This window comes from Salmo salar, chromosome 15 (genome assembly GCF_965601325.2).
Source record: "Salmo salar chromosome 15, fSalSal1, whole genome shotgun sequence".
NCBI lineage: Eukaryota > Metazoa > Chordata > Actinopteri > Salmoniformes > Salmonidae > Salmo > Salmo salar.
In genome coordinates this window covers 54,834,530-54,862,500 of record NC_138305.1, presented here as the reverse complement: position 1 = coordinate 54,862,500, position 27,971 = coordinate 54,834,530, and the positions used below count along the sequence as shown (strand labels likewise).

The 27,971-nt window shown below is 43.5% G+C and overlaps 1 protein-coding gene across 9 annotated transcripts in view; it reads left to right on the top strand.

Annotated features, from left to right (window-relative positions):
* myt1la (myelin transcription factor 1-like, a) overlaps positions 1–27,779 on the top strand; it is a 47,875-nt gene extending 20,096 nt beyond the window's left edge. For 2 of the 9 annotated variants that reach the window (XM_014144874.3, XM_014144875.3), the window contains exons 6-23: positions 3,780–4,324; positions 6,245–7,387; positions 9,454–9,588; positions 10,237–10,327; positions 13,193–13,303; positions 13,636–13,862; positions 14,995–15,242; positions 17,625–17,858; positions 18,783–18,931; positions 19,055–19,123; positions 19,288–19,350; positions 20,750–20,848; positions 21,710–21,931; positions 22,085–22,176; positions 22,292–22,395; positions 22,681–22,824; positions 23,812–23,874; positions 24,846–27,779. In XM_014144874.3, the coding sequence (XP_014000349.1) occupies positions 3,780–4,324; positions 6,245–7,387; positions 9,454–9,588; positions 10,237–10,327; positions 13,193–13,303; positions 13,636–13,862; positions 14,995–15,242; positions 17,625–17,858; positions 18,783–18,931; positions 19,055–19,123; positions 19,288–19,350; positions 20,750–20,848; positions 21,710–21,931; positions 22,085–22,176; positions 22,292–22,395; positions 22,681–22,824; positions 23,812–23,874; positions 24,846–24,986 (3,880 nt within the window). In that variant the 3' untranslated portion in view covers positions 24,987–27,779. The remainder of the gene's footprint in view (positions 1–3,779; positions 4,325–6,244; positions 7,388–9,453; positions 9,589–10,236; positions 10,328–13,192; positions 13,304–13,635; positions 13,863–14,994; positions 15,243–17,624; positions 17,859–18,782; positions 18,932–19,054; positions 19,124–19,287; positions 19,351–20,749; positions 20,849–21,709; positions 21,932–22,084; positions 22,177–22,291; positions 22,396–22,680; positions 22,825–23,811; positions 23,875–24,845) is intronic. The other 7 variants (XM_082961901.1, XM_082961899.1, XM_082961898.1 and 4 more) reach the window with 7 other exon arrangements.
* The last annotated feature ends 192 nt before the right edge of the window (positions 27,780–27,971 follow it).

Here is a 27,971-nt window from a genome sequence, read left to right as displayed (position 1 = left end):
GCTCGGGAAGCGTCCTACAAAACATGACCCGCCAAAACCGCGCTTCTTATCACCCGCCCGCTTAACCCGGAAGCCAGCTGCACCAATGTGTTGGAGGAAACACTGTTCAACTGATGACCGAGGTCATTCTAACCAATGAGAGAGCAGGTACACGTGTGAACAACAGGCACAATTCCAATATAAAGTAATTTTTTTCAAAGTTGCCGAAATGCCAAGTGCATCCACTTATATCAGTGCTTAACAACCTAACCATTACGAAACTTCTATTCGATCAAATAAGTCTCATATAGCAAATTACCGATTACATTTTTGGTCACCAAATTTGACACTATCATTTACCTCCATACAAAAATTCCTCACTTCGTGGTCTTATTTTTGTGGACAGATTTTGGGAGGAGTACACCCTCTTGCCTCATCTCATCCTCTCAGTCCTGACTCAAGATTTTACTAGTACTTCCTGGATCCATTATTCTTAGCCATACCATTGCAGCAATGTAGTCAATGCTGACTGGACATGTATTCAAGGCATTCATCTGCTTCTTATCTGTCCATATATTCAAAATAGTAAATAAGCAGCTAATATAAAACACATATTCAAAAGAAATACGCAGACCAATCAAGCACGGTTGTCAGATACTCTTATTGCTGACATTCCATAACATTCATTATTTGTCTTCAGGAATTGTAGTCAATCACTGTAGCCTGTTGGTTGTTGTCTGTACGTGTTAGATAGCCAGAGAATCTCCATCACAGTGTTCTATAGACATATATTGTGTGTTGCCTATGCAGTAGGGAGGAACTGAGGGCGCCTGCGCTGCAGTGTGACATCCAGAGCCCTCCAGAATGCAGAATACCAGCTCTGCTTTTGTTATGCTTTTGGGGAGGGAGAAAGGGTGAGAGGGAGGGGAAGAAGGGGAGAGAGGGCGATGTCTGTCAGACTCAGAATCACTGCTTTCTCTCCCTCTCCCTCTCTCTCCTTCTCTCTCTCTCTCCCGCGCTGTCAGTCTGCTCGGATGGCAAATTCCACTCCTGAGGGGGAGATCACCATGGTGACAGCGCTGTGCCACACATGCCTGTGGATGCTGCTGCAGTATAGGGCACAGAGAGCAGGGCGCTCCTATGGCAACTCATATACAACGAGCGCCGCACGCCGCTCTCGCCCACACACCCCTGTGGTGCCATGAGCTGTTATGGCAATGTGCAGCTAGTGAACAGTGTTTATGATGGGATGGAAACCGCCGGAACATGCCTTTGGTAGCCCGACCAATTAAAGGAGTCAGGTAACGTTGCAACAATTCAGAAATTCAGTTGAGACTATAAACTTATACAGCACCAATCCCATAGATATTTTTGAAGCTAAAAAAGAGATTTCTGTATTTCCTACTTTGACGGAGCTAGATTTGATATGCCTCGATAGAGGCTACTGATGACAGAAGCTCCAGAAAAGGTTCAGGTTCTAAAAGGCTCTAACTTGATGATTTTCTTCAGGCATCAGAGGACTAAACCAGAGGATTTGTTCTACAGGAGATTTCTCTGAGGGAAGTTATTATTATCTCCCCAGCACTGAAAGCCGTATAGACATCTCTTATACCTCCCTCCCTCCCTCCCTCCCTCCCTCCCTCCCCTCCCTCCCTCCCCCCTCCCTCCCTCCCTCCCCCCCCCCCCCACATAATTACAGCACAATCCCTCTCCAACATGTCTGCAGTGTTCCCTTATTCAAATGTGGCTTAATTACCTGTGGAATTTTAATTGGTGTGGCCTGCCTGTGGGAGACAGTGAGGTGTCCAAGGTCATACTGAGCCGAGCATGCACACACACACGCACACACGTGTATGCACAAGTACGCTTGCAAGCAAACACACACACACACACACACACACACACACACACACACACACACACACACACCACGCACCCGTGCACACACAAACACACACACACTGAGACAGACGACAGTCTGCACACCAAGCTGTTTGCCTAACAGCTATAAGATAAATAATATTGGTTAACCCAGAACCAAAGTCTTGCGTAATTGGTCAGATGCTCGATTAAGTTCTGGGTCCATACATGTTAGTTGAAGAGATGGAACGAGGATCGGAAGCAGAACAAAGAGCTCCACCCTCTCTCTTTGCAAGTTACAGACAAGTCTATGGGCCAAATGTCCCCTCCTCTTTCCCACATTTCGAAAGATGCTAACACCTGCAAAACAGGGATTTGTCCAAGGCACCGGAACTAATGCTGTTGGTAATCTCACGCATCCCGTTGTATCATGACAGATCTAAGGTACCATTTATGTTTACGTGGTCTGTCCACAAGAGATTATAGGATAAAAGGAAGAGAGGAAGAGAGGGATCATACGAGGAGAAGACACCAGGGCAAAATAAATGTCAGATGAATGCAAATGAAAGTGGATCCCTCTCTGACCCCAGCCTGTGCTCTCCTTGCACATATTTGTCACCTTCTTTTTGTTCTTATTCTCTAGTCTGTACAGCTGAATCGACGATAACAAATGGATCTACCAGTTGCACGTGTGATACGTTGTGTGTGGGGCGGTTATATGTGTGTACCCTAACTGTTGTGTATAATTCAAAATGGAGCAGAGATGGAGAGGCCCATTAGCTGGGAATGCGTTGTTGTTGTGCCGATTGCTGGTGGTCCTTCAGTCTGACCGAGACTGACGATTTGCACACATTAGGGCAGGCTAGGCCGGATCCGTTGGCTGAGTGAGAGGGCGGATAAACGGGGGTAAAAAGAGTAGAAATGTGGGCCATTTCACAGCCCGATGACTCCTAACCAAGCATGTGAGCTGCATGCACGACTGTGAGGAAAATATACAGGATGGATGGGCCTCTACACAGTATAACCGGCGTTCATAGTCAAGTTTTATGTTTTGTTACACATACAGTAGAAAAACATTGTACAATGTATGATTGTTTGACTGGAAATTCTCTATATAAGAGTCAATGACAATACATTTGTAATCTCACTATGTCTGACCAAGTGTAATTGTTATATCTGTATTGTCCGCACCGGAGTTTCAGGTGTGGTCCTGCTTTTCTAGCCTAGAATCCACACTGAACATCGCTCTGTTTTACTATTGTTTCACTTCAACAATAATGAAACATATGATATTGAGTGTGGATTCCAGGCTACTACTTCTAGTCTACATTCACACAAAGAACTGTGGCATATCATCACTGTCTACTATAGTCTCATTGATAAAGAACACCAACCTTCTACTCTCCCTTCCTCAATACAAATAAGCCCTTTCATATGGAAATAGAGTAATTGATTCCCCAAAACCCACATTAAAACCGTGTATAATTGCAATCGCTGTTTTGGAGCAATTAAAGTGGAATTTCTCAACAGCTAATGATTATTATGGGATTTGTGTAATTGAGGGCTGGTTGAATAAGCTTTTGATTTGGAGTCTTCGAAACTAAGTGTTCTGGCTTTCCGCAATGCAGTGGCTTTTGGGAATTTAAGTGAAGTAGAGCATGCGTGTTCCCAAAATTATGGTGTGTAAAATTGGTTTGGAAATATGTATTTCCGTTCTTGTTTAGTTGACATTATGCAATGATTGACGTCATCACAATGCTATTGCACTGTAATATGAAATAGAAATCATGTAATTTACCTTGTGCCAAATTGCCAAAATACTGCATCACGGTATCTAGACATCTCTACATTTCTAGTTATCGATATATCTCTAGATATAGAACACTTACCTTACTAAGACCATTGAACAAATCTCTATTCCTCTCATGTCTTGTGTATAGTGTCTATGGCTGCCCCCTCGCCAAGAAGAGGAAGACACAGGAGAAACAGCCTCTGGAGCCTTCCCCCAAGAGGAGGCCCTACTTAACCCCTACCGACCCAGAGGTGAACCCTGCTGCCATCTTCCCCTGCTATGAGCCTGAACCCATGGACGAGGGAGAGGAGAAGGAGCAAGGGGAGGTAGACGGGGAGATTCAGGAGGAAGGAGAAGAGGAGGAAGGGGAGGAGGGGGAAGAGGTAGAAGAGATAGAGGAGGAAGGATTTTCTGAGGATAACGGGGAGCTAGGTGAGGAAGAGGAGGAAGGAGAAGAGGCAGATGAGGAGGAAGAGGAAGTGGAGATGGAGGTAGTAGGGCCAGTGGAGGTGGAACAGGTGGAGGAAGGGATAGAGGAAGATGAGGAAGCAGATGATGGGGATGATGAAGAGCAAGAGGAAGGGGAGGAGCAAGAGGAAGAGGAACTGGAGGATGAGGGTGACGAAGATGAACATGAGGAGGAAGAGGAGGAGGAGGAGGAGGAAGAAGAGGTCCAGAGTCACCATGAGCCAGGTGAGTCCATATTTCCAATGTTTGTTTTCTGGGGAAATAAGAGGGGGTAATAGTGTTGGGTGGAGCTGAGAGTTATTTGCTACACTAATAAGCTGCCACTAGAAATTACATCCTTGAGTCTAGGATATACTTCTTATCAACGCGATGCACCTTTGATGTGGCCAGTGAGAGCCATACCTAATCATGGAGAGATGGAGGCATAATATCCCAGAGAGAATTTAGTTGTTGAAATGGGACTGTCAGGGTGGAGGGAGAGAGGCAAGATGGTCAATCTGGGAACATGTGGCCAATAGGGTCCTCAGGAGGAGAGGGGGGTGTAGTAAGAGGTTCTCTACCTTCAGTGTACCAGATGCGCCTGCTCTCCCTCCATAAGCCCTCTCCCTCGCTCTCGCTCTCTCTGCGTGTCCTCAATCGTTTCTGACAGTGCCTTCAAGAGCAATGGAGAGAGGAGCTCTCTGAGTTATTTAACTCCCCTTCCCCTCTCCCCTCCCACACACCCCCGTCTCAGCGGACGTGTCACATGTGCTCAGTCTCTCCCCCCCCCCCCGTCCGTCCGTCCGTCCGTCTCCCCCATCCTCCCATGGAAATGGCTTCTCCCGAGGATATTTTGGGCTCCCGAATCAGAACACCTCATACGTCTCTCTCATTCCCTCCCGCTGTCTCATTTGCCGCTGTCCCTAAAATCAACACTGAAACGTATTAGGTGAGGGTGTTACATGGTTCTCAGAAGCTCTGGATTATATGTTTTGTGAAGAATGGAAGAATTAGAAAGCATTTGGTTCATTAGTCATGCTATATACTTTGGATTTATTTGAGGGATTTTATACAGGCAATGACTGGCCAAATATATGATTTACAACCAGGGCTCTAAAGTGCGACCAGTTTAGTATAAAAAATATTTTGCTATATGACCTGCGGTTTTAGTTTGGGAGCACCAGGCCCTCCCAGAATTCTCTCTCTCTCTCTCTCTCTCTCTCTATATATATATATATATATATATATTTATTTATTTTTTTATTATTATTTTTTTTAATGATAAGGCTTCCCTGTACTATGGTTTCCTGGGCGCAGATTCGTTAGCGTTATACTTGCACAATTTCTACAGCGAAAACGGCTTGTTTCTAGTCCAAACAGTTCAAAGGATCTGACCCATATTACTGCCGCAACGTCTTTTCTTTCTGTCAAGGATTGGGGGCCTGCATTTTACACTCATACACCATGTCGCGAGCGTTCAAAAACTATTCGCGGGTCGTTAACCATTTGTTTTACACCTTGTTCAGTCATGTTTTTTTTTTTTTGTGTTTTTTTTTTAGAACCCTGTCTACAACATCAAAGTATTAAAGGGGCAATCAGCAGTTGAAACAATAACAAAGGTTCCTCCCTGACACTGTTTCAGTAAAAAGCTGAGGGATGGGGCTGGTGTAATGTAACCACTCTCAAATGCAGAGCTAAGGATGCAAGGACTGAACATCCATGATATCAAAATTATAGTTTTAACCATGTTTTAAGATTACATGGTGTTTGTTTACATTTACTTTGTTTACAATCATTGGAGTAAAACAAGGTTATATTTTGGATTCTGATGGTGTATGGCAGTTGAACTAAGCTCATGAGGCATTTTTCTAAGTTATATTAAAACATAAGTCCAAAAACGGACGTAGCAACTGCAGATTGTCCCTTAAAGCTCTCTAACATTATCAATTCAATGTGATCATTAATATCCAAACCAATATACATTAATACATTGAGGCCATTTAAGGGCTTAGTAGTCAGTAAAAATCACATAACTGGCATAAATGTTTTTGAAAAATGCTGAATATTATATTAATATCCCAAAGAATTAAACTATGATGGGCTAGTTCTTCATCTACCCAACTATAGTAAGGGCTGAAAGGTCTATCCTTCCTTTCCTGACCACAGAGAACCGGCACAAAAATGGCGGACAATCAAAGCATCACCCTACAGGACAGAAGGATAACATCAACAACAGCGCGCCTGGCCCTAACGTCGGCCCTAATGGTGAAGAGTATGAAAACTATGATGAGCTGGTGGCCAAGTCCCTTCTCAACCTGGGGAAGATCGCAGAGGACGCCGCCTACCAGGCCATGACCGAGTCAGAGATGAACAGCAACTCCTCCAACAGTGCCGGCGAGGACGATGATGATGATGATGAAGATGAAGAGGGTAACGAGCGCGGCGGGGGCAGGAAGGGCAAGCTGAGTGTGGATCTGGACAGCGACGTGGTCAGGGAGACGGTGGATTCGCTCAAGCTGTTGGCGCAGGGCCACGGCGCTGTGCTCCCCGACGACGGCTACCCAGAAGGCACCGGTTTGGAGGATGGTAGGCATCCCAATGGGCGACCCCACCACCATGGCGTCAGGGGTCAGGCTGAGGAGAGCGAGGAGGAGGTGTGCCTCAGCAGTCTGGAGTGTCTGAGGAACCAGTGCTTCGACCTGGCCCGCAAGCTGAGCGAGACGTCGCCTTCCGACCGCCTTGGACACCCCGGCCTGCAACACCACCAGGCCCATCAGAACCACCACCCTAACCAGTCCCACCACCACCTGCAGCATCAAACCGGCCACCACCACCACCAGGCTCAGCACCAGCCTCCGGCTCAGGCCCACCACCTGCCCAGGTACGAGAGCTGCCAGGAGGGCCAGCAGCCAGACGAGCGTGGGTCCCTGGAGCGCAGCTACTCGGACATGGTCAACCTGATGAAGCTGGAGGAGCAGCTGAGCCCGGCCTCCAGGGGGGGCTATTCGGCCAGCTGCCACCAGGATGGGGATGAGGACACCACATCGGTGGCCTCGGACCGCTCGGACGAGGCCTTCGACATGACCAAAGGCAACCTGTCCCTGCTGGAGAAGGCCATCGCCATGGAGTCAGAGCGAGCCAAGGTCATGAGGGACCGCATGGCCTCGGAGGGACATCATATGGTGGCCCGAAGGGACAATCATCATCACCACCACCACGGCGAGCACAGCCCCAGACAGAGCAGCGGGGCGGAGGAGCGCAAGTCCAGAATGCACCACGATGGGTCAAAGAGAGCATACTACCCTAAAGGTAACCACTCCCTGAAAATCTCAACACACCCATTCACGACATGTCAGCTAGTATCCTCACCCTGTTGTATACAGTATTGATGATCCACACAGTGCTAACTGCATTTCGGTCAAACTGGACCGCCTCTATATTTAATTAACACTCAAAGGCTAACAGGCCCTGGTCTACTGATAGTGTTTCAACAGGCACCAACAGGCCCCACAGTAACAGACTTACGTAACATCAAGCAGTATAACTGACGTCTTATTTTGCTCATGAATCTAATAACATTGGACGTTTGCTTGACCCCTGCCCAGTAGTTCAGCTCCTCGCTGGGAGTAGACGGACACATTTCCCCTGGCTGGTCTCAGCGCTGCATATCGCAGTGGCAGCAGCAGCATTGACTGCAAGCTTATGTTGTTAAATAGGCCGGCATGCTAACATCAGAGGCTTGGCTTGTCAGGCATGAGTAATGGCAATCTGCAAGGCCCGTTAGGACAGCAAATCTCATCGGCGGGATTCCATCCACGGCCTATTTCTTTTAAATCCACTCTGATACACACCCCCACCGCCTGTGGGAGTGAGTCGTCCCGTCTCTGTGTGTGCATTTATTAACCCATAGAAAGCTTCAAAGCAGATCAGTGGGGAGCGTTTCAGACAGGGTCATTACGTTAGCATCGGAGGGGGGGGGGGGGGGGGGTGGCGGTGCCACATGGCGTTCGTGATTGTTGGATTGTGATGCTGTGTTTTGAGTGACATTCCAATGGACACAATGGATGTTGAACTGAAAGTGAAATACTGCAGATACTGGTCTGTTCTGGTTGAACCAAAGGTGACATTTCAGTAGTTGAAATCCAAAGCCATTTGAAGTCATTTCTCTAGATAATTCTGCCCATTGTTCTAAGCCTCCATCAGTAGCCACAGACCGTTGAATGGCACGATTCAAATCATGCAAACACAATTCAAATGACTATTAATAAGGACCACCCATCGTCGGTTATCACAGATATGTACTGTAATGGTATGTAATTATTTCCATTAGCACAGGAAGCTAGTGGGGGGAATTCTTAAGGAATAGGATTAGTATGCATAATTTGAGTCTCGAGAACATATAGCTGGCTATACTATGTGTATAAGGCTCTGGTAGGACCCTACAGATCTGTCGACATGCTATTTGTTTTTTCCAAAGGCCATAATAACATTATAAAAATCTATCCTTAATGAATCCTTTTAAATTCAAAGTCTTCATCATCAAAGGAAGGGACTATGGCCTTTTTTTCTAATGTTGCCATGGGGTCGGGACTACTGATTAGTATTTCAGAATAAAAACATTTTGGGAGAATGCTCATACACACAGTCTGTGCTCAACGTGGTTGGGTTTGTGCCTTGTCCTTGGGGGCACCATTGACGATTGGTGGAGATGGGGGCGATAGCGAGCTCCAGATATACATACGGGAGAACTGCTGATAAGCCAGTTTCACACAGGCTTAGTCATTCTGTGTTATCGCCACAGCGAGTGTACATTTTTTTATGAAATATGAAATTGCATTTCTGGGGTGTTGGGATTGAACAATTGCACCAATTTTCCTATGTGAGAGTGTGGGGGGTGGGGGGGCTTGCAATTACATGTTAAACAGGTGAGAGTAGAAAAAAGGTTTTCAAAGGGTTCTTCGGCTGTCTTCCAGGTAGAACCCTTTTTGGTTCCTGGTAGAACCCGTTTGGGTTCCATGTAGAACCCTCTGTGGAAAGGGTTCTACATGGAACCCAAACGGGTTATACCTGGAACCAAAAAGGGTTATTTAAAGGGTTGTCCTATGGGGACAGCCGAAGAACCCTTTTAGGTTCTAGATAGCACCTTTTTTTCCAAGTGTTTGCTTCTTACCACCTCCTAACTACTAGGGCCAATTTGGGGCGATAATACTGTTAAAACCCGATATGAATTTATCACACTCTAAATGCAGTAAATTAAACAACAGTGTAATGGGACATTCCATTAATAGAGGTGACATACTGTAGTACCCTGGATGCAATGCTCACCTAGATAGTGAGATGGCTTTTTAAACCCCCAATATTGTTCTTCTTGGTAGATTCTGCAAGGGGGGACAAGAAGGAGAGTAAGTGTCCGACCCCGGGCTGCGATGGGACAGGCCACGTCACGGGTCTCTACCCCCACCACAGGAGCCTGTCAGGCTGCCCCCACAAGGACAGGGTGCCACCAGAGAGTAAGTCCCATTGAAAACGTCTTACGTCCTGCTTGGGGAGATTGGATTGAGCATTGCCCTCCCATCGCCTGCATTTTTCAGTTGGATCTCATTTTCTGTTGAGTTTCTGGGTAACTCTTTTCCAGCAATTGCCCTTCAATGGTTCTTGTGTTGGGTTGACACATGAGGTCGTCTTCCGATCAGCATGGGGCCGCGCTCACTTTCTTTACTTTCACCCTGCTTGATCTCTGTTCATGCCTGCATGCAAAGTAATGTCTCCTCCATAGATCAGATACCTAATGGCATGCACATCGCTTTGTGAGACTACTTATGTTGACCAGACGTACCTCTAACTCTGCTTCAGTAAAGGACATAACGTACTATGTAACATTAATTAGTACAGCTAACGTCTGCCTAGATACCGTTTTCAATCCCACCTGGTTGGTCTATCAAGATTCTGCTGAATGACGAACAACATGCCCGACTACCTCTGAATGCCGCTTGATTGAATCCGTTCGTATTTCTGCTGCCTGCATGAGCATCAACGTTACCTTTTAACAGTGCATGCCACTTTCTCTGCTCACGATCTAATAATAGTTGAACAATAACCACTGACTCTGGGTGCTCCTAACCCCTTGCTGTCTCTCACCTCTCCCTGTCTGTCCTAAGTTCTTGCAATGTATGAAAATGTTCTAAAGTGCCCTACTCCTGGCTGCTCGGGGCGTGGCCATGTCAATAGCAACAGGAACTCCCACCGCAGGTGAGTGGCTGGCAACTAGGCAGAGCATGCACTGGGAGAGAAAATAAGAAATAAAATAGTGGAATCAATGTATAGTCTGATAGAACATAATAATAAAAATGGTATCTCTATTCAAGATCTAAGAAAGAGAAAAAAGGGTTCAAAACTGGTATATGCGGGAGTGCCATAGGAGTCTGCCACTAGGTACGGTGTGTCTCAGGGTCAGGAATCTATTGTCAGCAGGTACAGTTCCTTCAGTATTCACACCCCTTGACTTTTTACACATTTTGTTGTGTTACAGCCTGAATTGAGACTTTGTGTCACTGATCTAGACACAATACCCCATAATGTCAAAGTGTAATTATTTTATTTTTTTACTAATCAATTAGAAATGAAAAGCCTAAATAAGTATCGGAGTAAAAATTGTCACATAATAAGTTGTATGGACTCACTCTGTGTGCAATAATAGTGGTTTTTGAATGACTACCCCATCTCTGTACCACACACATAAAATGTTCAGTCGAGAAGTGAATTTGAAGCATTTTTTATTCTGTACAGGCTTCCTTCTTTTCTCTCTGTCAATTAGGTTAGTATTGTGGCGTAACTACAATGTTGTTGATCCATCCTCAGTTTTCTCCTATCACAGTCATTAAACTAACTGTAACTGTTTTAAAGTGACCATTGGCCTCATTGTGAAATGACTAAGCGGTTTCCTTCCTCTCCGGCAACTGAGTTAGGAAGAACGCCTGTATCTTTGTAGTGACTGGGTATATTGATCCAAAATGTAATTAATTCACTGCTCGACTGAGAGACCTTACAGATAATTGTATGTGTGTGGTCTTTTCATTTGTTATTCATTTGTAAACATTTCAAAAAAACATAATTCTACTTTTATGTTATGGGATATCATGTGTGCCTACGCAGTGCCAGTGACATTTTTAATATTTTTTTATTCAGTCTGTAGCACAACAAAACGTGGAAAAAGTCAAGGGTTGTGAATACTTTCTAAAGGCACTGTACATTCTGTAGGTACGCAGACAATATCACACACAAGGCATACACTATGAATACACACACACACACACACACAAGCACGCACACAAACACACACCTCCCTCTCCACCCGCAGTTGCTGTAGGCCATGTTATATAGAACACATCTTGTGGGACTGGCACACACACACTGTGTAGTCATTAGGAGTATTGGGGAGCAGTGCATAACAAAATGGAGAAAAAAAATGGAGATGTATAGCTTTTGTGTCTCTCGTTTCTCTCCTCCTCGCTGTTGTCATGGAAACTATGATACTGACAGCAGTCCTTCTGTCAGGTTGTCACATGGTCCTCACAGATTTCTCTGACACTTTGAAATGCGTGTGTCTGTATGCGAGTGTGTGTGTGTGTGTGTGTGTTACGGGGCTGGCCGTATAACATTTTTATTTCACGCGTGGATATGAAATGATTAGGAGAGGCCCCCGGCACCACATTCGTCTCACACACAAAAGCAGCGACGGCTTGTTTGTGAGAACGACTGATTTGTATGTGTATGAACAGCCTGGTCTCATAAACTAGACGTAACATAGTAAACATAAATCAAATCAAATTAGTATGATATGTTACGTTTGGTATGGTTACACAAGACAGAAGGTTACTTAAGGCAAAAACTATAGTAGGATGGTTGGTCGTGCCGGATGGGTAGGCGTATAATGCAAACGTCTAGCAACCCAAAGGTTGCGTGTTCAATTCTGATCACAGATAACTTTAGCATTGTAGCTAATTAGCAACTTTGCAATTACTTACTACTTTTTAGCTACTTTGCAACTACTTAGCATGTTAGCTAACCCTTTCCCTAACCCTAACCTTTACCCGTTAACCTAACTCTTAACCTTAACCCTAACTTTAACCCCTAACCTTTAGCCAGCTAACATTAGCACCTAGCTAATGTTAGCATTGACCACCTAGCTAACGTTAGCCACAACAAATTGGAATTCGTAACATATTAAATGTTTAGCAAATTCGTAACATAATGTACAAATTGCAATTTTAACATATTGTACCAATTGGAATCCGTAACATATCATATAAAATGGATGCTGGACATCCACTAATTAATACATACCATACAAAACTTAACATATCATACTGGTTGGAGTGTCCCGGATTTACATTTACTATGTTTACTATGTCTACCACTGAGTCCAGGTTCGTTTGAAAAAAATACTCTCATATACTGTAAGAGGTGCAAATGTGAGGGAGAAAGGGGAATAAAACGAGGAGACAATAGAGGATGAGGAAGCGAGAGGGGGAGAGGTGATAGGGGAAGCGATGAGGCCGTACAGTAGCTGGCATTGTGGTGGATCAGTTCTCCCCACTGTGCCTACCCAGAATGCCTGAAACGACTGAGGTATATAGCTAAGAGGATCTCTCTGAAGCTCAGCAGCCCCTCTTGCCCAGGCAGCCAATAACATTTATCTGCAAAGCTCCGGCTTTGCAATTAAGAACTAGGCCATCGAAAATACATAATTCATACATGGGGCCCCATCGTATAGCAAAAGATTTGCAATTCTGTTTAAATCAAAGCCAAATTTAGTTGATTGACTGGATGTGTCTGTTATCAGTGAGGCAGACTGTGTAGGTGTGTGTGGGGGGGTACACGTCTGTGCAAGTGATGTGTGTGTGTGTGTGTGTGTGTGTGTGTGTGTGTGTGTGTGTGTGTGTGTGTGTGTGTGTGTGTGTGTGTGTGTGTGTGTGTGTGTGTGTGTGTGTGTGTGTGTGTGTGTGTGTGTGTGTGTGTGTTTGCTTGCATACGTACATGCATGCGTATGCGTGTGCATGTGTGTGCGTGCTCTGGCCAATTAGGCCTCACTCTGTTTTGTGAATGCTGTTGCAGTCTCTCGGGGTGCCCCATCGCTGCTGCAGAGAAGATGGTTAAAGTCCAGGAGAAGCACATCCCATGTGACGGGGGCCCCAAGTCCAACCAGGCTTCAGACCGTGTGCTGAGGTACTCACTCACACCCTCATCACATGACCACCACTCCCCCAGCCTCCCCGCTCATCCCAGTGCATTCCTGGTAGCCGTGAATGTAACCTCTGACCTGCATCAATCTCTCATACCTCATATAGACGTAGAAAGGGAGAACATACGGTAACATCATGTACATTCTACGTACAATAGACAGGACATAGCCGACCGTAGTAGCGCTCATGATTTTGCTCTTACAAATGAAGTCCCCCTAGTGGTTCAGTGAGGAATTACACCATGCAGTCAGACAGTCAGACCGCTCTCACCGCGTGTACACAAACACGGCCCCCCTGTCCATGGTTATCTTCCAGGCCAATGTGCTTTGTGAAACAGCTGGAGATCCCACAGTACGGTTACAAAAATAACGTCTCCACCAGCACGCCGCGCTCCAACCTGGCCAAGGAGCTGGAGAAGTACTCCAAGACCAGCTTCGACTACGGCCAAGGCTACGACAGCCAGCAACACATCTACGGTGGGGGGAAGAGAGGCCTGGTTCCCAAGCCCCAAGGACGGGACTTCTCATCTAAGGGATATGATGGTAGGGAATGACTGCCTATGCACTCTCATGTATGCACGCACACACACACACACACACACACACACACACACACACACACACACACACACACACACACACACACACGCAAGCACGCATGTTGGCACACGCATGCAGGCGCACACACACACATGCACAAATACAGACAGGAACACAAACATTACTCCCAGGTTCTAGATCACTGCTAAGACAATGAGGTAAATGTGTTGAATAACTCTATGCAACACATATACAATGCAAAGAAACGATTGAAATGTCTATTCCTAAAACCCAATTTTCGAGGCTATATTTAATTTCTATCAATTTGATACTGCATGGCATAGTTCATATTAGATGGAACAACCCCAATCCGGATTGGAGATAAATATAGAACACAGCCCATTTCCTTGGCCCTGATGCATTTTCAAGCTGCTGGATGCAAGGTTTTTCTCTCCCTGTAGCGTGGAGAGATGCTTTGAGGGCAGGTTTCTGGTTTCCCCCGCTCGCTCACACACTCTGCTGCCTACAAACCCTTACTGTGAAGCCCGTATTCACTTGTCGCACCGCTCCCATCCCTCTCGCTCGCGCTCTCTCTCTCCCTCCTAGCACTCTCCTCGCGCTCTCCATCTCTGTCTCCCTCGCCTCGTTCTCCAACCAAGAGCACAATCATTTGCTCTGACACAGCATACACCGTGGAGCAAACCATCCACTGGAAGACTTCTCTGTAGGTGTTAGAAATTATCAATCTACCTATCTTTCTACCTATATCTATATATACAGAATGTGTGTATATATATATATATATATATATATATATATATATATATATATATATATATATATATATATATATATATATATGTATATATATATATATATATATATATATATATATTCTTTACATTCTTCTATATTTCATGTCTTTCTATACATCTCTGAATTTTTTTTAATTGACGGGGCCAAAATCTGGCCTTCGCCGTCATTGTGTGTGACTTTATCTGTGTACTGTATGTGTGTGTGTGTGTGTGTGTGTGCATGAATGATGTCTTGTCCCTGATGGCTGCACTGTATGTGTATACCGTATGTGTGTCTATATGTCTGTGTATGATCTGTATGGTGTTCTCCCTCCCTGCAGCCAAGCGCTACTGTAAGAGCCCAGCCAGCAGCACGACGAGCAGCTACGCTCCCAGCAGCAGCAGTCTGAGCTGCGGAGGGGGAGGGGGCGGCAGCAGCGCCAGCAGCACCTGCAGCAAAAGCAGCTTCGACTATACACACGACATGGAGGCTGCCCACATGGCCGCCACGGCTATCCTCAACCTGTCCACGCGCTGCAGGGAGATGCCCCACGGCCTGGGAGGCAAGCCCCAGGATCTCCTCTCCCAGGTAGGGAGGACTATGCCCCAGACTCATGCTCACACTCACCCGGCAGGCTCCAGCTCCGCCTCTGGGGCGTTGCGTAGCTCTCTCTTGCTTTTTTTCTCTCTCTCTCTCTCTCTCTCTCTCTCTCTCTCTCTCTCTCTCTCTCTCTCTCTCTCTCTCTCTCTCTCTCTCTCTCTCTCTCCTCGCTCTCTGTCCAACATCCCTTCTCTCTCTTTATCTCTCTTTCTCTGAGCCTTTCGTCCCTTCTCTCACTCTGTCTTTCCGCCCTCCTTTTCTGTCCCTCTTTCTCCCTCACTGCTCTCGCTCTCTTTCTCCACCCCTATCTTCCTCCCTTTCAGTCTATTTATTTCCCCTATCTTCCTCCCTTTCAGTCTATTTATTTCCTTTATCTTTCTCCCTTTCAGTCTATTTATTTCCTTTATCTTTCTCCCTTTCAGTCTATTTATTTCTCTTATCTTTCTCCCTTTCAGTCTATTTATTTCCTTTCCCCCAGTCTTTCCTCCCCCTTTCAGTCTATTTATTTCCTTTATCTTTCTCCCTTTCAGTCTATTTATTTCCCCTATCTTTCTCCCTTTCAGTCTATTTATTTCCCCTATCTATCTCCCTTTCAGTCTGTTTATTTCCTTTATCTTTCTTCCTTTCAGTCTATTCATTTCCCCTATCTTTCTCCTTTTCAGTCTATTTATTTCCCCTATCTTTCTCCCTTTCAGTCTATTTATTTCCCCTATCTATCTCCCTTTCAGTCTGTTTATTTCCTTTATCTTTCTCCCTTTCAGTCTATGTATTTCCCCTATCTTTGCTGCTTTCTTTATTGCTCTTTCAATCTATCAGACTACATTTGCATTATGTCTCTGACAAAATAGGGATATTATATCTTCCTTACTGCCAGCCTGAGTCAGTTCTAGTGAAAAGTGGGCCCTTGTCTGAGTCAGTCAACAATGAGTCAGATGCCTCCTCCACAAGGTTAGGTGTCAGATGCTTTTCTATACCATATTATTTAGGCTTTGCTGCTTTGCTTATTACAGAATAATGCAGTCGGGCCTGGCGTCCTGTGATTCTGTGTGTGGCACATTCATTACATTATGCGGTACAGCCTGCTCTAAAGAGCGACCAATTTGGCAAAATATTTTGCTGTTTGACCTGGAGTTTTAATTTGGGATCACCCTGGAAGAAAAAAAAATCCTAAATATATACAGTATATATATATTTTACATTCACAAACCATGTCGTGGGCCATTCTAAAACTACTTGCGGGCCGCATTTGTTTTACACCTTGTTCAGTCATGTTTGTTACCTCATTAAATAGCTAGCTAACAACCTGTTAACTTTCCAGTATGTCCAAACATTTGGGGACACAGAAAGAAAGGAAAGGGGATAGCTTCTTGAGGAGATCAATGGTCATAGCAATGAATACAAGTCAGATATCTTGCATGTCATCATCACAAACTTGACATTCTTAAAGAGACAGTGCACAATATTCAATGCAATGCATCTCAATAGGAAAATAGTGCTTTTACACAATGTAGAAACCTAATATTCCACGAATGACTTTTTAATTTCAATGACAAGTATTTGTATCAACATTTTAGCTTTCTTTATATCAACAAATGTATTTACATGGTTACAATTTTTTTTTAAATTCTAGGGCACAACATGTACTTCAGAAGTAACTAGAATTCACATAGGCTATATCTCAGTAGATGGAATAAAACCGTATTTTCTGGTGCTCCTAAATTTGATGTTATGCTACCAATGGTGCACTGGTGCTACCAATATATATTTTTTAATTTAGACCCCCGGTGCAGGGCAAGCACAGCCATGAGAGCAGTATAGTATCTAACACTGTGAGACAAAGAGATGCATTGGGCGCGGTGGACTGGAGCCCTTGGCTTTTTAAGACAGCCTGGAATGGATCAATGAGCGTTTCAGTTGCCGCGCTCTCTCTCTCGCTCTCACACTCCCTCTCTCGGTCTCTTTCTAGTAATCATGCCCCCTGTGCAGAGGCAAGAGAGAGTGACCTCTCTGTGAGGACATGGTCTTGCTCTGGCGCAGTCTGTCTCTGTGTGCACCATCGTCATCATCATCATCATCATCATCAGAGCGCCGCGGGGATATTCCCTGTGTTGTACATTAATCTCCTCTCCACCACAGTGCGGGCTGCAGAGTGGGCCAAAGAGGAGGAGTAATTAGTCTCTCCCTCGCTTTCTCTCTCTGCTTCTTTCCCTCTATCAACCCTCTCCATTCTCTCTCTCTCCTCTTTACCTCCTACAATCTATTTATCGTGCTCCCTTGCTCTCTTCTCCTTCTCATCTTTCTTTCATTCTATTTACCTTTCTCTCCCCCTTCTCTCTTGATCCATCCCTCCATCCCTCCCTCTCTCTGAAGAGTCCTGATGGGGACGTGGATGACAACAGTACCCTGGACCTGAGTGTGAGCCGTGGGCAGCCTGGGGGTCCTGAGGGGAGTGGCACGGTGCTGACGCCCCTGCAGCCCATGTCCCCCCAGCGGCAGGCCCTGCTAAACAGCAGCCGCTGCTACCAGATGAGTGAGGCCGACTGCTGGGACCTGCCTGTGGATTACACCAAGATCAAGCGCATCACTGACGATGATCACAAAGAGGTATGGGGAAGGGCCGCAGCATTATGGGTAATGTAGTTATGGGGTAATGTGTTTTTTTTGTGTTCAAAATTGAAATCTATTGAACAGAATAGTCCTCTATTATATTCCAATGGTCTCTTGCAGTGGAGGCAATTTTCAAAGGTGGCTTATCCAGAAAATATTTTACTCCCTGCGAGTGTTCAATAGTCCTTAATGAGCCATAGACTGGCAGCACACAGGTAATGGTGATATGATTTGGGGGGTATCCAGTATCCACTGATAGTCTTTCACTGACATCTAGTTGATACTACCGGTACTGCATTGACTCAATGAGTGAATCTCAATTGTTTTCCTTGATACCTCACATCCTCCCTCATCGTCTCCTTCCCAAAGCACATTGGAGCAGAAGATCTGAGGTTGCTCCCCTCTGAGAAGGAGGAAAGGAAAGAGGAGAAGTGGAATCAAGGAAATACATTTGAGATTCACCCACTGACTGATTGACACACACAATTGTGGATTCATGGTTTGTGAGATACATTAAGGCTCAGCAGCATTATATAGTTAGTGCCTGATAGATCATCTTTACACGTTGCACTTTGAATCTCTGATATTACACAAAGCATGCAGTAAATTGATACACTTGCAATGTCAGATTAAAAAGCTTGAAGTTGAAGGGGTGTAGTCGTAACCGTAATTGGGCTCGCTAATAAGGCATGGATGGAACATTTTCAGGGGGGCATGAGCATTGAGATTGAGGGGAGAGGGTTTCTTCGGGATTGCTTGATACCAAGAAATTGGATCTTGCTGAGCAATTGAAAAAATTGGGATGTGAGATGTGTGGGATGTGAATATGAGTATGAATTGTAATCGTGTACTAATTGAAAAATGTAGGATGTGTGAATATGCCAATGTTATGGTCATAGGCTACATGATGACATGATGTAGTCTTCCTTTTTTTCATCCCTCCACCAGGTCGATGACCTGGACCCATTCCAGGACCTTCTGGATGAGCAGCACTATGGAGGGGACGTGACCATGCCCAGCCCCAAACACAAGTACTCTGCCTGCAAGGAGGGCAAGAAGGAACTCATCACGTAAGACCAAAACAAGCTTATTTTGTCATCCCCTTTTTACTACTTGACATTCATTATATCCTCTTTACCTAGTGATCATTTTCCACATCTGACGTTATCATTGTATGGCTGTGTGTTCTCTAGTCTCTCAAACTGCCAGTTAGCTGACAAAAGCATCCGCAGTATGATGACAACCAATGCCCAAGACCTCAAGTAAGCATAACCCTATTTCTCCAGTGTCTCTGATAGACAATTGTGCATTCTATATTTTAGTCTTTACGTAGCCTAGCAGACCAATAGCCGGATAAGTGTTGATGCTGTCAGCTTTGGTATTACCCTGTCCCCTGTAGTCACTCTCCTTGTCCCCTCTGTCCCAGGTGTCCCACTCCGGCATGTGACGGATCTGGACACATCACTGGGAACTACGCCTCGCACAGGAGGTAGCTTGCAACCCATCATAATGACAAAAATCCACGCAGTATATTCAGCAGCCCCAAACATTTCAGATTGTAGAAGACAGTGATGCATAGATACATATATAGTATATTACCTATTTTTTAGTGCGTACCTGACAGTTGTATTGGTGTGTGGATTGTTTAGACTTCTCTGTTTTCAGTTTCACTGAGCTCTGATAGTCATTTGTTACCGTATATGCGTGTATAGTACCGTTCAAAAGTTTGGGGTCACTTAGAAATGTCCTTGTTTTTGAAAGAAAAGCACTAGTTTGAGAAACAGACGCCTCACAAGTCCTCAACTGGCAGCTTCATTAAATAGTACCCGCAAAACACCAGTCTCAACGTCAACAGTGAAGAGGCGACTCCAGGATGCTGGCCTTCTAGGCAGAGTTGCAAAGAAAAAGCCATATCTCAGACTGGCCAATAAAAATAAAAGATTAAGATGGGCAAAAGAACACAGACACTGGACAGAGGAACTCTGCCTAGAAGGCCAGCATCCCGGAGTCGCCTCTTCACTGTTGACGTTGAGACTGGTGTTTTGCGGGTACTATTTAATGAAGCTGCCAGTTGAGGACTTGTCAGGCTTCTGTTTCTCAAACTAGACACTCTAATGTACTTGTCCTCTTGCTCAGTTGTGCACCGTGGCCTCCCACTCCTCTCTCTATTCTGGTTAGAGCCCGTTTGCGGTGTTCTGTGAATGGAGTAGTACACAGCGTTGTATGAGATCTTCAGTTTCTTGGCAATTTCTCGCATGGAATAGCCTTCATTTCTCAGAAAAAGAATAGACTGACGAGTTTCAGAAGAAAGTTATTTGTTTCTGGACATTTTGAGCATGTAATCAAACCAACAAATGCTGATGCGCCAGATACTCAACTAGTCTAAAGAAGGTCAGTTGTATTGCTTCTTTAATCAGGACAACAGTTTTCAGCTGTGCTAACATAATTGCAAAAGGGTTTTCTAATGATCAATTAGCCTTTTAAAATGATAAACTTGGATTAGCTAACACAACGTGCCATTAGAACACAGGAGTGATGGTTGCTGATACTGGGCCTCTGTACGCCTATGTAGATATTCCATTAAAAATCAGCCATTTCCAGCTACAATAGTCATTTACAACATGAACAATGTCTACACTGTATTTCTGATTAATTTGATGTTATTTGAATCGACAAAAAATTAGCTTTTCTTTCAAAAACAAGGACATTTTTAAGTGACCCCAAACTTTTGAACAGTAGTGTATTTGTATAGGTTACATGGTATGTCTTGAAATCATCTGATACCAACTTTACAGAGCTATCATTCTGAGATGTGATTTGTCTTTTGATGAACTGCAAATGCACTGATGTTGTACTCATACTCTTAAGATGGTAGTGAACTGCACAAGACCTTTCCCCTCTAGTCTGTCAGGCTGTCCACGGGCGAAGAAGAGCGGGATCAAGATACTGCACAGCAAGGAGGACAAGGACGACCAGGAGCCAATTAGGTGAGGGTTGGAACGGATAGTAGTATAGCATCTTGGTAAATTTGTCAACATACAGATGTAGGATCTTAATTTGAGCCAGTTTGCTACAGCAGGAAAATAGTCCCGAAGCAACAGGAAATGTGAGTTATTATGCAGATTATAATTAATGGACATTCTTTGCAGGGTTTAATACATTTTTCACAAGGGCAAATCAAGTCTGACATTTTAAAGTGAAAAGTACAAACTTTAGAAGCCTTTTTAAAACTTGAATACACTGCAAACTTGCATTTCCTGCCATGCAGGAAAATTCTCAGCAACAAAAGAGTGAGCAAATTAAGATCATACATCTGTATTCTCTTGAAGTCATAGTCATGCATTTCACCTCAGATTCTCCACAGCCAGTGTAGTACACCTAGTTGGTACAGTACAGTAAAGGTTACCTTTCCACCACTTAAGGACTGCCATAATGTTAAGTGCATATGACCTTGCCACGAATCTTCTAAAGTTCACTGTGTGTCCTTTCACCAATCACCTCCCAATCTCTGCACAGCTGTTGCTGCCACCTTTATCCCTGCAAGGTTCACTGGATGTACCATCATCATTAACATTGCAATCATAATTAACACTGACCTCTCCACTGCCGGGGTGGAGCGGCCCGCAGACGCACTGTGCTAATTCTAATCAGCCCAAATGTCACTCTGAAGGACAATGTAGAACCACGGGTAAATGTCTATAAACCGGAGACAGTTTTCATTAGAGGAGCTAATCTTTTTCTAGTTGTCTTTGTATTGTGTGGATGACATTTACCAGGGACAGGTGTGCTGCAAGTGAGGAGAGCGAGGTCGTGACCTGACTGACCTTTGTGACACCTTCTCTCCGCAGGTGTCCAGTCCCAGGCTGTGATGGACAGGGTCACGTGACGGGGAAATACGCATCTCACCGCAGCGCGTCGGGCTGCCCCCTGGCGGCCAAGCGGCAGAAGGATGGCTACGTCAACGGCTCCCAGTTTGCATGGAAGTCCGGGAAGACAGACGGCATGTCGTGCCCAACCCCGGGCTGCGATGGATCAGGACATGTCAGCGGGAGCTTCCTGACCCATCGGAGGTGGGTGGCGCTCTGCACGGCTCTGGTGTAGATGAGCAACTGTGTCTAAATGTAACCAAGTATTGGATCAATAATGTCAATTATGGTTGAGACCAGCAGGGCTGGAGTCATATGATTTTATTCACCAGTAGTGTATATGCCTTTTTTCCTCAGTCTCTCCGGTTGCCCCCGTGCCACCTCAGCCATGAAGAAAGCCAGAATGACTGGGGTAGAAATGTTAACAATCAAGCAACGGGCAAGCAAAGGTAATAACCAGGCACAAATACCAGTCAGAATGCCCCTTGACTATGCCACTTCCTGGTTTTATCAAAACATATTCAAGCTGAATCCACAGTGCATTTTATGTTTCCCCTTTTCTAGGAATAGAAAATGACGAGGACATCAAACAGCTGGATACAGAAATCAAAGATCTAAACGAATCAAACAATCAAGTGGAATCAGACATGATTAAACTTAGGACACAAGTAAGATTCATGCATTACTTAATCGAGATTCATTCATGAATTATTATAGGGCAGTCGGTCATGCTGAGTTTGGGCAAATATTGGACTAAAGCTTAGATCAAATGCATTTAACCTGATTTTGATGTTTCATCCCCCCAAGTAACTGTGATATGACTAGCACAGTACATTTCTAAGGATCTATAAGAAATCCCTCAGTTGTTGGACAGAACCCTCTGTTGTCAGTTGTCAAACAGTCAGTCACTCTGGTTCATCAACTTCAATGCACTTCTTTCTCTCCTTTCCCAGATCACGACTATGGAGACTAACCTGAAGTCCATTGAGGAGGAGAACAAAGTTATTGAGCAGCAGAATGATTCCCTGCTGCACGAGCTAGCCAACCTCAGCCAGTCTCTCATCAACAGCTTAGCTAATATCCAGCTCCCACATATGGTAAGTACCATCACAACTTAGCCTACAACAGTTACTGTCGGACAAGCACTGTATCAAGTCGAACTAAGATGCCGTAGGAATCAAGAATGGGTTTATGGGGAAATAGGACTTGGGGTTAGGTAAAAAAGCTATGTTGAAAGCATGCCAATTTGACGTTCCATGATTGCAAGTGTTGAAACCCAGGGCCATTTGGAGTAAATTAGTCAACGTAACATGAGTGAAAACAAGACATGGTCATATCATGGTAGTGGCTTATTCCACTCATTCTACCAAATTGGATATGTTTATTTCCATATTGATTGTTTGTTGATGCCATTTAAACAGAACACATCAAGAATTCAACGAAAAAAAAGACATCTCTTACCCTGTTATGTGCTTGAAAAATCATTGCAACACAAGGGCCGACTGCAATGACACAGTTGGGTTGTTTCATCTGCTGCTTTCTGTTTGTCACTTGTTTTCTCAGCAGTTCATATGCTTCTGTGCTACAACACTTCCTTTAACAGACTAATAATCTAATCTAATAATCCCCCCCCACACACACACACACACACACTCCCCCCTGCTTGGTTTCAGTTGAAAAATAAACCATGGCTGCCTTGACGTGTCATGTGCCTGCATTATCCAATTACAGCTCTTGCGTATGAATAAGAACATGGCTGATTGAATATTGCTTGATTTAAAAGGCGCCAAAGTTGCTTAGTAATAAATTAAATCTCTCCCTCTGAATATGGCTCCCTGTTGTCCAACCATTAATGTGAGGGGATCACGTTTTAGTAGGGTTATAAAGCATTTTGCTAGCCTGGAACCATTTCTGTTTGTGTTATAGCCAACTGCTATAGTCATTGTTATGCCAAACGTTCTGAAAATAACTATTAGCAAGAGAGCACAAAAATATCTGCGACCAGGCTAGAATTTTGCTCCCTTTTGTACAGCAGGCTAATAGAATTATATCTATCTCTATTCTCTTCACACCTCTTCCTGTAGAAACCGATGCCACAGAAAGAGGCCCCAGTTAAACATAGCTGCTGTTTACAGATGCCCCACAGAGTAAGAGACTCCTTTTCATAGTCTAATTATTATCCGTTTCTTCTGCACTATCATCTCCTCCCTTAAGTCTTCCTCCTATACTCGTGAACACTCTCTGTGGTGTTTATGCATCACAATTGTCCATACATGTTGCTGCGTTATACTACGATTCAATGGTTTGGTCATATTTAGAGAGACGTTTTGTGGCTTCTTAGAAGAATTTTGTTGCTGACAAGGAAGTGGTCGTGATGGAGTAACACCACGGCCATATTTACACAGTTATAACACAGTCACAGTCAAGGAAGCGAGTATGTTCAGTCTGCTATTGCATATTCAATGTCTGTCTGTCTGCCTGCCTGCCTGCCTGCCTGCCTGCCTGCCTGCCTGCCTGCCTGCCTGCCTGCCTGTCTGTCTGTCTGTCTGTCTGTCTGTCTGTCTGTCTGTCTGTCTGTCTGTCTGTCTGTCTGTCTGTCTGTCTGTCTGTCTGTCTGTCTGTCTGTCTGTCTGTCTGTCTGTCTGTCTGTCTGCTCATGCTACTGTTACAGTGTGTGCACCTACCTGAGAAATGGCTCCCACAACTCCTACATCTCACTAGCTGCACACATTACATTAGTTTACTTATGTGATGTCAGTCATAATTTTGGCTCCATGAGATAAGCATCAACCATCATGCCTTCTATGAGTTGCTCAAATCAATCTACACTGACTTTGCATGTTTTGGAGCTGCATTAGATCAACTGTAGTGTACATAGGACTATGTAAATGGTTACATTTTATGAAATTGATGAAGTATAGTATACACTTAGTACATCCCCAGTGACCATATTGTCCTTAGAATGTTTGCAGCTGTCAGTGTCCTTCCCTGAACAATTTCTCTTTCCCTCCTTTCCCTTCTCTTTGAAAGAAAATGAATTGATCATAAATATGAAATCCGACTGAATCTGATTGCGTATGTACCATTTTCCTCATTGGAGTCTTTTTCCCCCTCACAGGAGCCAATGAATGAACAAAACTTTGATAGTTATGTGAATACTTTGACAGATATGTACACCCATCAGGACCAATACCAGAGTCCAGAGAACAAGGCCCTATTGGAGAACATCAAACAAGCGGTGCAAGGCATCCAAGTGTAGTAGCCTATCTACCTGCCAAAAAGGCACTGTCCGAGGCTAAATCAAATGATGTTAAAGCGACAAAAAAGGGTCAAAAGAGAGAATGGATCAGGATTTTTTTTGCTGCTGTAAATTACCATCATGTTTCTTTTATCACACTGTTATGCTCTGAGCTCCATGGTTTTGATATTTTTGCCTTGCTTTAAAAATAGTTCCCAATGGCAAAAGTTTAAAAGGACATACACGTTTTGTACATTTTCATATGACCTAATATAACGCGATGTACTGTTTATAGCTGCTAATGTATGCACATTTTTGTGTATATGTATTTATTAATTGTAAGCTTGTTTCATTCATTATTTGAACGCTTATTGATAAAAAGGACTAAGCTGAGTCCCATGGGTCGGGAGCCAGATGAGGGCAATGTGAGGAGCAATCATTTTTAGATAAGCGTTTCTTTTTGTGATTTAATAGAATACAAAAAAATACATTTGGTGTGAAGATTGTTTAATGGTTGTAAATGTATCGATTTTTGTAACAATGTTTGAAAAAACTCTTTGTCTTCGGTGGTCTGTGTGGAGACTAATAATAATGTCTATGTTTAAATAAAGTACGAGAAGAAACTATGTATAAATATGACAAATTTCAAACATCATGAGACGGAAACTAAGTGGTGCAACTCCCATCATCTAGAATGGACTGTACTTCATTAAGTTAGAAATAAAAAGTCTTAGTAATCTGTGCTGTTAAACTATTTCCATTTCAAACACAGAGCGGGATGACCAATGGCTATGGGAAATGTAGGAGACAATCTAGCGTTACTAATTTATTTTAATCGTAAACCTTATTGAATAGCTAGTAGGACAACTTATCAGCAATATTGGTATAACAATGATTAAATCACTTGTTTAGATATGGGATGCAATCTATATAGAAAAAAGTTTGGGTATATGCAATTTCTTATAAATAAAATTAGCAGAGCTGATAAATCTTTTTACTAAATGTAAATGTATTAAGTTTTGTATAAATCTTTTAATACAATCATGTTTTCGGGATTCATCATGCGGCGATCAGTTCCAAAATGAAAGATGGATGAGTTTATGAGTTTCGTTCTCTCATGTTCAATTTTGCACAGGAACACCTTTGTTTTGATGTTTTTATTGAAACTTAAAGAGGTACTTGAAGGGTCAAATTGATGGTCAGAAGTTTTCTAGAAAAGTTATCTTTATAAAGGCTGATTGATGCGCTGGACTTACAGGGTCAATGTCCCCCATTTATCATCGTATATTATTGCACTTGTTCAGTAGAAATGTCTTTGCAATCATGCATAGTATGTGTCTGAGCCACACAACATGACACGAGCTAAAGATTGCTTTTTGATTCTGTCCTAAAAATGGATCTATTGGTAAAAAACTTTATTGATATCTATTATAACAGCAAAGAATAACGGGAGTGATATTGGTAATAGTGGTCCACGATTTACTAGCGTTTCTATGATTGATGACAATTTCATGAGGAAATTGCTATCCCTTTCTATGGGACACCCTCAATAAATGTTTTCCTAGTACTTAAAAACACCATTATAATGCAATGTGAGTGTCAATGTCAGCCCCCTATAATGCCATAACCTTTTAATCATCAGCCAACTGCAACAAATTTACCCTTACATAGTATTTACTTATTAATAATTCAATTTCCTATACAAATTGGCATAACCATGTGACATGCACTTGCTGAAGATGACTCTAATAATGGATTATATGTGTGTTCTTAATACAGTTTATTGTGCATGCACATCATGGGGAGTATGTCCCAATTATATCAATAAATAGAGATCATTATTTTAATTTAAACGACTGTATATGGCAACAGTATCTAAGACGTACTGTCCTTGGAAGTAGCCTAGAGTGTGAAGTCCAGGACTGCGTTTAGACAGGCGATCCAATTCTGATATTTTTTCAAGTAATTGGTCTTTTGACCAATCACATAGATCTTTTCACGTCAGATCTTTTCGGAACTGATCTGATTTGTCAAACAACAAATTAGTGAAAGAAATATCAGAATTGGGCTGCCTGTCTAAATGCAGCCGCGAGACTTAGAGCTGAGTGAGTCAAGTTCAACTCAGACATCCCTTCTTGATAGTCAACATGAGGGTACTATAGGCTTAGCTAGTCATTGACCTGATCTCACACTTCAAAGCATCTCTTTGGACCTCCTACTAGACTTGAGGTCCACATTCCATATGACTCCATATGCCTGTGTCTAAAGCTTTGTGTCTGCAGCTTCTTGCCAATAAAGTAACGCTATAGATAGATCGACAGCTTGTACTATTTTCTTTAGTCAATTATTCTTACTGATACAAAGGAAATGGGAATTTTAAGCACAAATGTCCTACTCACCAACAGTCAGTACATATTGTAATAACAAATGTAAAAGGTTATCTGTGATTATTTACATAGAGAACACTAACATGTCACATGCTAGAGTGCAGAAGAATTTTCATATGAATATTTGTGAATTCATCAATTGATTAAACTGCTACAATTACGATTTATTTCGAGTAATGCTTTGATGAAAGGTTTTTATACAACATTAATTTCCTTCTATCCTTTCCCCTGTCCCCTCTCTCCCTCTTGCAAACTTTCCAACTTAATTTTGGTACCACATGGCATGATTTTTGTTGATCTTTAATTTTGTATGTTTAAGATCACAAGTTGCTGTGATATTTCATTTGAAATTGTGAAGTTTGTACGATTTTTATCACGCTGGTGTTGACATCTCTTACTCTGAATAAAACTTGTGTTGCAACACTAACTTGTATTGTTTCCTCAAATGATTGCCTCACATATTAATGAAAACACGAGAAGAGAAATAGTCCAAGAACACAGTTAGCTGCAGAGTCACTGACATGACTTTAACAGAGCCAGCAAGCATCTGTAGTCTATCCTCCTGCCCTGAATGACAACAGAAGAGGAACTATGTTATTGTGAAGTCCAACTATGGACA